Genomic DNA, 12,635 nt, shown 5'->3' on the forward strand with positions numbered 1-12,635 from the left:
GGGACAGGCTTCCAACAGGTTCAGCTTTTATTCAATTTGTCTTAGGAGTCTGAACGGCCTCAATACTACACTCAGAGCTGTCCCTGAAGGGCTACGTCCTTAGCGAAGTCTCTGTATTATACAAAATTTTACTAATATGCCATAGACTATTTGCCAGGTAACTTACCATTTTCACCACAGTAGACACGATTAAATCCATTGCGGTTAATGTTGCCAATGGCGCCAGAATGTGTCCCATGGTACAGGTGCTTGATGTTTTTGTAGCCAGGATTTTTTCGATTCACAGTTTGCTTGTTAATGGTGAAACTCTGCCACAATGGTACATTCTGAATACGTTTGATCTAAAGGATAAAGGTTAATGAAACATAAAATGCTGTTGTTTGGACACATCCATTGGGTAAGGATTCCTGCCTATGTTCCTAACATTATTTTTTTTATTAGAGATGGCCTTGTTCGTAAGACTCTTTTCATTCACTTACATGGAAGTTCTGAAAATAGAAAAGGCTGCCCTCTAAAGTCCCTTAGAAGCACAAAGTCTCCTATATAGTCCTTTACAGGTTTATCCAGAAACAAAAATGTACTTACAACCGGGCTGGGTTCTTAAATATTTAAAATTTTATTTGTTGGGCTTGGTATAATACCGGCATCCGACTCCCTCACTGTTCCTGAAAAGCAGTATGCTGTGTGGGAATGCAGACTCACTCATTGTTCTACATGAGCATGGATGGTGAATGTGCCCGGCTTTGCAATTAAACGGGAAATTTACATGACGTTATAAAAAGGAAGAAAGATATAGACAAGGAAATTGGGTGGTGGGTGCCACTCATGTCCCTTGATGTTATGACCAGAGACTTGTCATACTCATCTCTAGATAAGTGTAAGTGTATTTTATTTTTAACCTGGACACAGCTACCTCATTCCCCCTCCCTCAAGAATTAGAGCAACTCTTGCTGTGTGTGACTCGCTGAAGAGAAATCAATTCCTCATTCACCCCTCCCTCAGGAATTCTCTTCACCAGTTCTTACACAGCCAGCGTCTCTCTCATTCCTAAGGGAGGGGTGAAAGAGGTAGCTGAGTTATGGCAAAAGAAAGCACGCCTATTGTTGATCAGGAAACTGGAGGTGCGACTGAGCTGGAAGAACATGAATATGCCAGAAATGAAGGAAAGATGATGGTGCGTCAAATTTACAAACGGATTGTAGAACTTTACAGGCATGGGGAGGAACAATATCGGGATAGTTGTGCTGCCACATAATTTTCAAACATATGTTTAGTGGGGTTAGTGTGGGTTAGTTTAACTGACAGTTTCTCTTTAAACCACTGGTCCATAAGCACAGGTGGATAGGTTGGTGTCAGAAATCACCCCTCAGGTTCCTTTTAAAGAGGACCTGTCACCAGATTTTGACCACCTGACTAACAATGTCTGCTGATAAAGGGTTACAAGTCCTACCCATATCACCTAAAATTAGCTGACAGGAAGGCACTGTACCTTAATTACAGACATTTCTCTGATATGAAAATTAGCTTGTCTGACTCATGTCTGGTATCTATGACTCATCTCTCTCCCAGGCTGGAAGTGAACTATGCCACATTATTTTGACAGCTCTGTGTCTCTTCAAATCCCTGCTATGCCTCCTTGTACTTAGGGGCCATCTGCTAATATTCAACTACATACATATAAAGCTCTATTTACTTATAGGAAATATTGTGTCAATTTTTTTACACAGTGACTTGTGTTGTGTCATAACATGTGACCAGTGATCATCACATGTCCTTTAGCCTTCTAACAATAGCAAACTGTACACCATATGTGTGATTACATGAAATCACAGCAGCCTCCATGGAGGATGGAAAGGAGTAGAAATCCATGGTGGTTGCTGTCTCTTCATGTGGTCAGATAGACGCTTGGGGTACAGTTTGCTATTGTTAAGAGGCTAAAGGACCTGAAATGATGTCACTCTGGTCACATGACATGAACAGTGACGAGTAAGGAGGCATAAGGCATGGGGAGGATTAGATGGGAGGGGCCGGATGAGCAGGACATGCCCCCTCTGATGCCAGGTAATATAAGATAAAAGGTGATTTATGGAGATGTAAGCAAAACAATTTTTAGCTAAAACAAGGGTGTCAGATAGTTAATAGGGCTCTATAGGAACCTGTCACTGGCTGTATATGTGCAAATGTGGTGACAGTTTCCCTTTAAGTAACCAGATCATCTCATAAATAAGTCTAGAGTATTTTAGTCACGGATACCAACCTCTGTAATTTGAAATTTACTCGTTGAAGCAGTTTGGAAGAATTTATCTTTGACATCTTTGTATTCTTCTGATGTGTCTTTAAGAATTATTTCCTGAAAATCATTTCTGCTAATGTCAGTCCATTTCTGTGGATAGTTGAATTTTACTGTAGAAAATAATAAATGCTGTTAGATTTGGTGACATTACTTAATATAATGATGCTCTAAATGAGATGGTACCTGCAATCTACAATATAATAAACTCCTTGATGTGTAGCTCAGTGGATAGAAACATTTCCATGTAGCAGGGAGGTCACAACTACGGGCAACATCTTATGCAACATCACAGCAATTGTCATTGTGGCACATACCCCATACTCTCAGCAGCCCTCTGACCTGTAAGGCCATAACTGTCCCCTCTATTCTTACTAGATATTACCACAATGTTTCTTCTGCTCACTGCTCACTCCTCCCTCTACCCTTTCTTTAGACCTCTATGGAAGCTAACACCCCAGAGATAGTCTGTCCATCTTGCTACAAGACTGAATTTAGCAGGGATGTTGTCACAGTTGTGGGGACAATTGTAGGGAAAAGTCTCTACAGGAAGAGACTGTGGACCCTCTGGACCACCGCAGGGGATGATGGCACTAGGGGAGGGCCGGAGACTCGGGAGCGGCCTCCGGGAGGGCCGTAGACTCGGGAGTGGCCTCCGGGAGGGCCGTAGACTCGGGAGTGGCCTCCGGGAGGGCCGTAGACTCGGGAGTGGCCTCCGGGAGGGCCGTAGACTCGGGAGTGGCCTCCGGGAGGGCCGTAGACTCGGGAGTGGCCTCCGGGAGGGCCGTAGACTCGGGAGTGGCCTCCGGGAGGGCCGTAGACTCGGGAGTGGCCTCCGGGAGGGCCGTAGACTCGGGAGTGGCCTCCGGGAGGGCCGTAGACTCGGGAGTGGCCTCCGGGAGGGCCGTAGACTCGGGAGTGGCCTCCGGGAGGGCCGTGGACTCGGGAGTGGCCTCCGGGAGGGCCGTAGACTTGGGAGTGGCCTCCGGGAGGGCCGGAGACTCGGGAGCGGCCTCCGGGAGGGCCAGAGATTCGGGAGCGGCCTCTGGGAGGGCCGGCGACTCGGGAGCGGCCTCTGGGAGCGTGGTATTTCAAAATTTCTTATGTTCAAGTAAAGTTTGTTGAAAAGTTGCTGACCATTTAGGAATTGTCTAATATTAAAGATAGAAATCATCATAGTTACCTCCATGAAGCATTGCCGATACTATCTTTTCTTCCCTTTGTAGTGCCTAAAACACAATATAAAATAATTATTTAAAAAATGAAAAAGAAGAATTAATATACAAATAACACTAATACCCATACCAAATAGCTTTAACTTGACCTCAAGGCTTGACCTACTGCTGTCATTGACCGGTAGCAAATGTTGAAAACCACTGGTAGCTGTAAGGTTAGTACCAACTGATTATTTTGAGTAGGTCACTGCACCTTCTCCCTAGTGATTTCTGGCTTCTTTGAGCTCTACACATGTTCAGTACCTACCGATCAGTGTTGGTGGCAGAGCGCATGGGCATATTGTGACAGCCGACAGCACTGAAGGGGCTACTGCGCATGAGCAGAGCTTGAAGATGCTGGCTGCGTGAGCACAAGCTGTATAGCAAGAGCAGGGACAGTACAGGCTACACACTGGAGAGGCTACCCCACGCCCTAGTAGCCTCGGTCTAAAATTAGAATTTTAGCTAGATAAAGTTTAGATAAGGTTAGGAAGTGTTATAGGATTAGTGAAAGATAGTTTAGGGCTTAGGATATTAGGAGGAACCTACCATCAGATCTACCTTTATAGGTCGATTCCTGATGGTAGGTTTCCTTTCTTTACTGTTCACAATATATAGAAACAGAGCTGGTGTTAAAAAACCACTAAAGTATTAGACATAAAAAACCTGAATTTTATTGATATACATTAAAACACACTTAAAAAACACATCCAATGTGTGTTGTATCACTCCATAGACTAAAATGCAGTCCTATGGTTTCCTATCAGCTGCCACAAGTAAAGGCTATTGGTAAACATGGACTGGCAAACAAATGTGCAAATATCAGACAAGTAGTAGAGAATACACCCCAGTAGGCATCATACGGTATACCATGTATAAGTAATGAGAGTGCAAATCACCATGTTTCCATGTAGCCGATAGGACCTGACCCCACGCGTATCGCTGTTCCTTCACAGCTTCCTCAGGGGATATTGTATATCACACAATAATGAACTTATATATCCTTCAGAATGGCTTGGCGTCTGATGTCATTTCCTCCCATCGGAGTTCAGAACCCGCCCGCCCCCCGGAACACCGCGCACACGCGGCGCCACCACTCCTCCACCTCCATTGCGGCGACGCCCCAAGTGCGCATGCGCCGGAGAGCAGACGGGGCCGGGTCCCGTGCGGAGACCAAGGGCCCACCCCCCTGGTAAGTATCCCGGGATAGTCCCAATGTCCTCCCCTTTATCCACAGCTGCATCTTCCGCGATGGTTAGTCTCCTGTGTGGAAGGTTTTTAGGTCATGTTTATAGCCTGGCATAGGGGTAGCCCATGTCTTCGTTTTGATCCCTGTTGTTTCTGGGTCGCTGACATCCAGTTACTTCTTTTATATTGGGCCGAGACTACCGATCATCACCCAAAGTTGTCAGTAAGATTATCCGATGCCGATCATCACCCAGGGTTGTCAGTAAGATCATCCTTGCTGTGAGCATCAATAAAATTATTACTTCTGCATCGTCATATCAGCAAGAAATTTGCGTGGTGCTGCACCTTCCCTCTTATGAGCCGTCCTTAACGGTCCTAGATGGATCCAGCAAACATCCACTATTCAATAATCCAGTAGAAGAAACTCTTTTGTGACCGGAGCTCAAAAACGAAAAAGATGATCCATGCAGGTTTCCTCCTTATCTGCGCAGCAAACACAAGGGATCACTTCCAGGTATAAGTCACCATTCAGACCAGAAAACGTCCATATTTTCACTCCTGTCCCAGTCTCCTCCACTCACTGTATATAAGATGCCCCGGAAGAAGCACAGAGGCGAAACCCTGGGCGGGGCAAGGATTGGCGTCCTCGTGGAGTTATTTGTGATATGCGCATTTTTTATCTACATATGTGAGTAGAACTGGAAATAAAAGTTTGAAAAGTTTGAAACTGTCTACACTATGTCTGGATATGTCTCTTATATACAGTGAGTGGAGGAGACTGGGACTAGACGGTTTCTGGTCTGAATGGGGACTTATCCCTGGAAGTGATCCCTTGTGTTTGGTGCACAAATAAGGAGGAAACCTGCATGGATCATCTTTTTTCGTTTTTCAGCTCCGGTCACAAAAGAGTTTCTTCTACTGGATTATCGTCATATCAGGTCTAATTTTTCTGCTCAAAAGAAAAAATAAAGTGTTATAAACATTTGTATACAAATGTAAATGAGGCTACTATTCCTAGTCCTAAGCAAAGACAAGGTTTTTCTAATTAGCGTTGTTATATAATAGCCAATTGTGTATATTGAATGTGCAAAGGGTGTTGTGAAAGAGTTAGTGGGTGGGATGTGCACAATGGGGCAGATTTATCAAGCAGTCTGAAAGTCAGAATATTTCCAGTTGCCCATGGCAACCAATCACAGCTCAGCTTTCATTTCACCAGTGCTCATGAATATTTTAAAGGGGAGCTGTGATTGGTTGCCATGGGCAATTGGAAATATTCTGACTTTCAGACTGCTTGATAAATCTGCCCCAATGTGTCCAAGTGCATATTATGTATAGTTTGTTGAGTGGACAGGCAGAGTCTGCTACAGGCAGAGTCTAGATGGATCTATCTATGAAACATAAAAAGTATCCCAAGGGCCCTGAACCTTTGTGGGAATGAGGTATATTTTGACCAACTTTTAAAACTAAAACTTAAAATAAATACTAAAAACATTAAAATGCCTAAGAGATCAAAGGTAAAACCACAGTCCACTAACCTTCTTATATACTATTTACACATTTATATTCCAGTTTAATGTTTTTGTCAATTTTAACTTCTAGCGGAGATGAGCGGATCTGAACTTTAAGTTTGGGTCTGGGGTTCGCAACTTAGACATATTGCTGAATTGGCGGCTGTGCAGCCAATCTGGCAAATTGACTGCCCTAGCTACTAGCAACCCTAACCCTAGCCATGGCTGTAATTGCCATTCGAACCCCAGACCCAAACTTTTACTTCAGATCTGTTTATCTCTATTTCTAGGGGCGTATAAGTAGATACCCTTGCTATGTTAAAAAACATTCATTTTTAAAGGATCATTTACATTTGTGAAGTAAACAACCTGCAATGGGTCCATAAAAGTTTTAATAATAATTGTTGAAAATTGTTATTTTAATTAATGGTAACAATAGGCGTCGTCTTCCATAATACAGGTTTTCTTTGGGCCGTCGTGCATATTATTTTACCTGTAACTCTTTGCTTTTGGCTTGAAAAACCTCCAGATACTTCTTGTAAATAGGTTCTTGGATGACAATTATTAAGATTGTTTCAAGGGAAGGGATTAGGGTATCGGATAAGTAGTTGAGGATACTGCTGAGGATGGCCTTGATGGAAGCTTCTACATCTACACCGGCCATACCTAAAAACACATATGAAGTTATGTAAGCCGCGTGATATACAAATAATCATTCTTTCAGATAAAATTATAATACATAAATTACATAGAAATTCAATCCAAGAAATCCGGTGTTCCCAACATCACTCCATTGGGATGGAATACGTAGCAAAGATTAGGTCCACTGTCTATTTGTTTTTTATTTAAAAACTTTAAAAAAGATGTAATTCACCATGAACATTTGTGGTTCCCTTAGTAAAAACATTAACAATAAGTTTACAAAGTTTGATGAGACGCGTTTCTGGTCCGAACTAAACCCCATGTTAGTCATAAGTGTGAAGAGTGTACGGAGGTATTAAATACACAAAAATGCAGTTTCCTACTCTTTGATTTTTTTTTGTGTACCGATATACGGCTGCAAATGGTGAGGCCACATATCAGTCCCCATTACTTTCGTGTGAATGAGACCTTAAAGGGGTTTTCCCATTTGGGTATTTACATTTAATTAAATTCATTTTCCATATGTAACATTTCTTCAATTGGATGTTAATTAAAAAAATGTTCCTGTGTGAAGATAATTTCTCATAAATGTAGTTATTCTGTCCCTTAGAAACCAGATAGCTTCCTCGGATACGACCACGTCACATTCTGGCAGCGGTGGCGCAGCCGCTGTTAGTGCAGCGCGGCTGGCCGGCCGGCAATGTCAAGGAGAAAGTCTGCGGCCGCAGCCGCTGTCAGTGCGTCGCGGCCACATCACAGAGAGCCGGCAGCGATTACACAATATATGCGATGCTGCTGGCTTCTTCTACAGGTCCCCGCTGACAGAGGCGTGCTGGGGTGTGTCGGCCGGCCCCCTTATGAATAAGGCCGACTGCTTATTTAGTAAGAGGTCGGATTGGTTTAAATCAATTTACCACAAATAAATTTTTTTAAAAACTGGCTGGGGAAAAAGGGGCTGGGGAGAGGGTTATGGGGGGGGCACATTTGGTGGGGGTCATTTTCTGGGTGACAGGTCCTCTTTAAGAGATTGAATAGGACCCTAGGAACGGAGCCTAAAGGTTGTTTCTGTTATGATTTCTGATTTATCTTCTCAAAATTGGTGTTTAAATTTACATACCTGTCCCAATAGCGGGCAGTGCCAGGCTTGTAAACCCATTCTTATGACTTTCATGTAGGATTCTGTCGATGGAAGGTCCATAATCAGGTGCCCTGGTGGGTCCGATAATGTGCATGATTCGCTTACTCTCAAGAGTTCCTCCAGATGTAATCGCCACCCCATCTGAACTTAAACTTCCTAAGAAAACCACATGTGAGAACAATGTAGACGAAATGAAGAACACTCTAACGATGATATTCTTCTATTATGGTTAGTCCCATACTGTTATTATAATGACCATTACTAATTCATTATGTGTTAATATATGCTGATAGATGTAATGTTATTTTTCCCTATGGTTTTATGCTGACAGACTCCACTAATAGCGGAAAGAATTGGGTAACCCTTTCTGCGTGGCTGGTTTCCCAGAAGTTTCCAGAATAGCGGAAGGAGCTACAACAAGCAGATAAAAAGCAAAGGCCTTAACCTTTGGTGAGCAGTTTAGGAGAAAGGAGGTTCTGGGAGAAGCATTCGGAGTCACAAAAGAGGGATTTGGTGTAACAAATTGGCAAGTATTGGGTGAGGGATACCTAGGCGAGACCCCACAATGTTTCTGTGAGTTGTTATTGGGTTCAGCTCTGCTCCAGATATACACTCACCGGCCACTTTATTAGGTACACCATGCTAGTAACTGGTTGGACCCCCTTTTGCCTTCAGAACTGCCTCAATTCTTCGTGGCATAGATACAACAAGGTGCTGGAAGCTCCTCAGAGATTTTGCTCCATATTGACATGATGGCATCACACAGTTGCCGCAGATTTGTCGGCTGCACATCCATGATGCCAATCTCCCGTTCCACCACATCCCAAAGATGCTCTATTGGATTGAAATCTGGTGACTGTGGAGCCATTTGTGTCCAGTGACCTCATTGTCATGTTCAAGAAACCAGTCTGAGATGATTCCAGCTTTATGACATGGCGCATTATCCTGCTGAAAGTAGCCATCAGATGTTACAGGGTACATTGTGCTCAAAAAGGGATGGACATGGTCAGCAACAATACTCAGGTAGGCTGTGGCGTTGTACCAAGGGGCCCAAAGACACCATGACACCACCACCACCAGCCTGAACCGCTGATACAAGGCAGGATGGATCCATGCTTTCATGTTGTTGACGCCAAATTCTGACCCTACCATCCGAATGTCGCAGCAGAAATCGAGACTCATCAGACCAGGCAACGTTTTTCCAATCTTCTACTGTCCAATTTCGATGAGCTTGTGCAAATTGTAGCCTCAGTTTCCTGTTCTTAGCTGAAAGGAGTGGCACCCGGTGTGGTCTTCTGCTGCTGTAGCCCATCTGCCTCAAAGTTGGACGTACTGTGCGTTCAGAGATGCTCTTCTGCCTACCTTGGTTGTAACGGGTGGCGATTTGAGTCACTGTTGCCTTTCTATCAGCTCGAACCAGTCTGCCCATTCTCCTCTGACCTCTGGCATCAACAAGGCATTTCCGCCCACAGAACTGCCGCTGACTGGATGTTTTTTCTTTTTCGGACCATTCTCTGTAAACCCTAGAGATGGTTGTGCATGAAAATCCCAGTAGATCAGCAGTTTCTGAAATACTCAGACCAGCCCTTCTGGCACCAACAACCATGCCACGGTCAGAGGCCACAAATCACCTTTCTTCCCCATACTGATGCTCGGTTTGAACTGCGGGAGGTTGTCTTGACCATGTCTACATGCCTAAAACAAGTGTACCTAATAAAGTGGCCGGTGAGTGTAGAGGAGTAACTTCCAGGTTACTTAAAGTGATCCACCCTCGCAGCTTTGAATTGTGGATACTATTATTCGAATGTCACTAGAATAGTGCAGGAGACTAGGACCTCAGGCTCATTAGCAGAATTTTATGGTTCCATAAGACTTTTATTAAACATGCACATTCACAAATTAACAGGTGCTAACCCAGTATGCAATACAGGTTTATACAAGCGGTCAGGAGTATTGAGTGCATAGTGATGCAAATTATTTACAACAAGTGAGAACAGAAAATAATGAGGTAAAACATATTCAACCTGGATGGGCCCAACCTGGCCACTGAAACGCCGTGAACAAACCATACAAAGAAGAAGAAAAAAAAGGGAAAACAAAAGGTGTGGTGAGGCGGGGAGGGCAGGCAGTGGAGGGGGGAATGGAACACCCTGTGGCACATTTACTTACCTGTCCGACATAATTCACAGCATTGTCCGTGTATAATGTCCTGTGCCGCGATTTACTAAGGTCGTGCGCATGATATCCTGCATGTGTTGCTTCCCCGCTCAGGTCCCCGGAGTTCACCTTCTTCTTCCTGGTGCATGTAAGTGCATTGTCCGTGTATAATGCGCTGTGCGGAGAGTCACTAAGATCCTGCGCTTGATATCCTGCATGTGTAGCTTCCCCACTCAGGTCCCCGGAGTTCACCTTCTTCTTCCTGGTGCATGTAAGTGCATTGTCCGTGTATAATGCGCTGTGCGGGGAGTCACTAAGATCGTGCCCCCGATATCCTGCATGTGTTGCTTCCCCGCTCAGGTCCCCGGAGTTCAACTTCTTCTTCCTGGTGCATGTAAGTGCATTGTCCGTGTATAATGCGCTGTGCGGGGAGTCACTAAGATCATACGTCTGATATCCTGCATGTGTCGCTTCCCCGCTCAGGTCCCCGGAGTTCACCTTCTTCTTCCTGGTGCATGTAAGTGCATTGTCCGTGTATAATGCGCTGTGCGGGGAGTCACTAAGATCATACGTCTGATATCCTGCATGTGTCACTTCCCCGCTCAGGTCCCCGGAGTTCACCTTCTTCTTCCTGGTGCATTCAAGTGCATTGTCCGTGTATAATGCGCTGTGCGGGGAGTCACTAAGATCATACGTCTGATATCCTGCATGTGTCACTTCCCCGCTCAGGTCCCCGGAGTTCACCTTCTTCTTCCTGGTGCATGTAAGTGCATTGTCCGTGTATAATGCGATGTGCGGGGAGTCACTAAGATCCTGCGCCTGATATCCTGCATGTGTCGCTTCCCCGCTCAGGTCCCTGGAGTTCACCTTCTTCTTCCTGGTGCATGTAAGTGCATTGTCCGTGTATAATGCGCTGTGCAGGGAGTCACTAAGATTGTGCCCCCGATATCCTGAATGTGTCTCTTCCCCGCTCAGGTCCCTGGAGTTCACCTTCTTCTTCCTGGTGCATGTAAGTGCAGTGTCCGTGTATAACGCTCTGTGCGGGGAGTCACTAAGATCCTGCGCCCAATATCCTGCATGTGTCGCTTCCCCGCTCAGGTCCCCGGAGTTCACCTTCTTCTTCCTGGTGCATGTAAGTGCATTGTCCGTGTATAATGCGCTGTGCGGGGAGTCACTAAGATCCTGCGCCCGATATCCTGCATGTGTCGCTTCCCCGCTCAGGTCCCCGGAGTTCACCTTCTTCTTCCTGGTGCATGTAAGTGCATTGTCCGTGTATAATGCGCTGTGCGGGGAGTCACTAAGATCCTGCACCCGATATCCTGCATGTGTCACTTCCCCGCTCAGGTCCCCAGAGTTCACCTTCTTCTTCCTGGTGCATGTAAGTGCATTGTCCGTGTATAATGCGCTGTGCGGGGAGTCACTAAGATCCTGCACCCGATATCCTGCATGTGTCGCTTCCCCGCTCAGGTCCCCGGAGTTCACCTTCTTCTTCCTGGTGCATGTAAGTGCATTGTCCGTGTATAATGCGCTGCGCGGGGAGTCACTAAGATCCTGCGTCCGATATCCTGCATGTGTCACTTCCCCGCTCAGGTCCCCAGAGTTCACCTTCTTCTTCCTGGTGCATGTAAGTGCATTGTCCGTGTATAATGCGCTGTGCGGGGAGTCACTAAGATCCTGCGCCCGATATCCTGCATGTGTCGCTTCCCCGCTCAGGTCCCTGGAGTTCACCTTCTTCTTCCTGGTGCATGTAAGTGCATTGTCCGTGTATAATGTGCTGTGCGGGGAGTCACTAAGATCCTGCGCCCGATATCCTGCATGTGTCGCTTCCCCGCTCAGGTCCCCGGAGTTCTCCTTCTTCTTCCTGGTGCATGTAAGTGCATTGTCCATGTATAATGCGCTGTGCGGAGAGTCACTAAGATCCTGCGTCCGATATCCTGCATGTGTCACTTCCCCGCTCAGGTCCCCGGAGTTCACCTTCTTCTTCCTGGTGCATGTAAGTGCATTGTCCGTGTCTAATGTGCTGTGCAGGGAGTCACTAAGATCGTGCCCCCGATATCCTGCATGTGTCGCTTCCCCGCTCAGGTCCCCGGAGTTCACCTTCTTCCTGTGCATGTAAGATCTTGCGACACAATTTGTTAGTTAAATCTCGCACTCAGTCCGAAACGGTAGGATCGTCCGACAGTACGCACCCCAATCTGTGTCGCATGGAAGCAGCACAGCTGTGCCAAAAACTGATCGTGTGCGACACAATCCCAGCGCAGACGACTGTTAAATACCTGTCACAGCCGTTCCAATCCCGAAAAAGGTGCAAAGTCCAACGATAGTGAAGCATGCAACCCTTAGTAAATGAGCCCCCTTAAGTTGCGCTCTTATGATTGGAATTGGTGACGCCAGTAGTCAGCCAGGAGCTCATGTAGGGCGAGGAGCGAAAAGTGAGCCAGGAAAGCCAAATCTTGTGGAACATCTCATCTTTGTCCAGATAACATTAGCAGAATTTT

General features: G+C 45.6%; 1 protein-coding gene across 3 annotated transcripts in view; it reads right to left on the bottom strand.

Annotated features, from left to right (window-relative positions):
• The window catches only part of LOC140076016 (protein mono-ADP-ribosyltransferase PARP15-like), a 73,689-nt gene that overhangs the window by 2,003 nt on the left and 59,051 nt on the right, over nt 1–12,635 (bottom strand). For all 3 annotated transcript variants that reach the window (XM_072122547.1, XM_072122548.1, XM_072122546.1), the window contains exons 8-12: nt 7,960–8,136; nt 6,694–6,866; nt 3,474–3,519; nt 2,258–2,403; nt 167–341 (exon numbers count right to left, since the gene is read on the bottom strand). In XM_072122547.1, the coding sequence (XP_071978648.1) occupies nt 167–341; nt 2,258–2,403; nt 3,474–3,519; nt 6,694–6,866; nt 7,960–8,136 (717 nt within the window). The remainder of the gene's footprint in view (nt 1–166; nt 342–2,257; nt 2,404–3,473; nt 3,520–6,693; nt 6,867–7,959; nt 8,137–12,635) is intronic.

The sequence above is a fragment of the Engystomops pustulosus genome, chromosome 8, assembly GCF_040894005.1.
Source record: "Engystomops pustulosus chromosome 8, aEngPut4.maternal, whole genome shotgun sequence".
NCBI classification, from domain to species: Eukaryota; Metazoa; Chordata; class Amphibia; order Anura; family Leptodactylidae; genus Engystomops; species Engystomops pustulosus.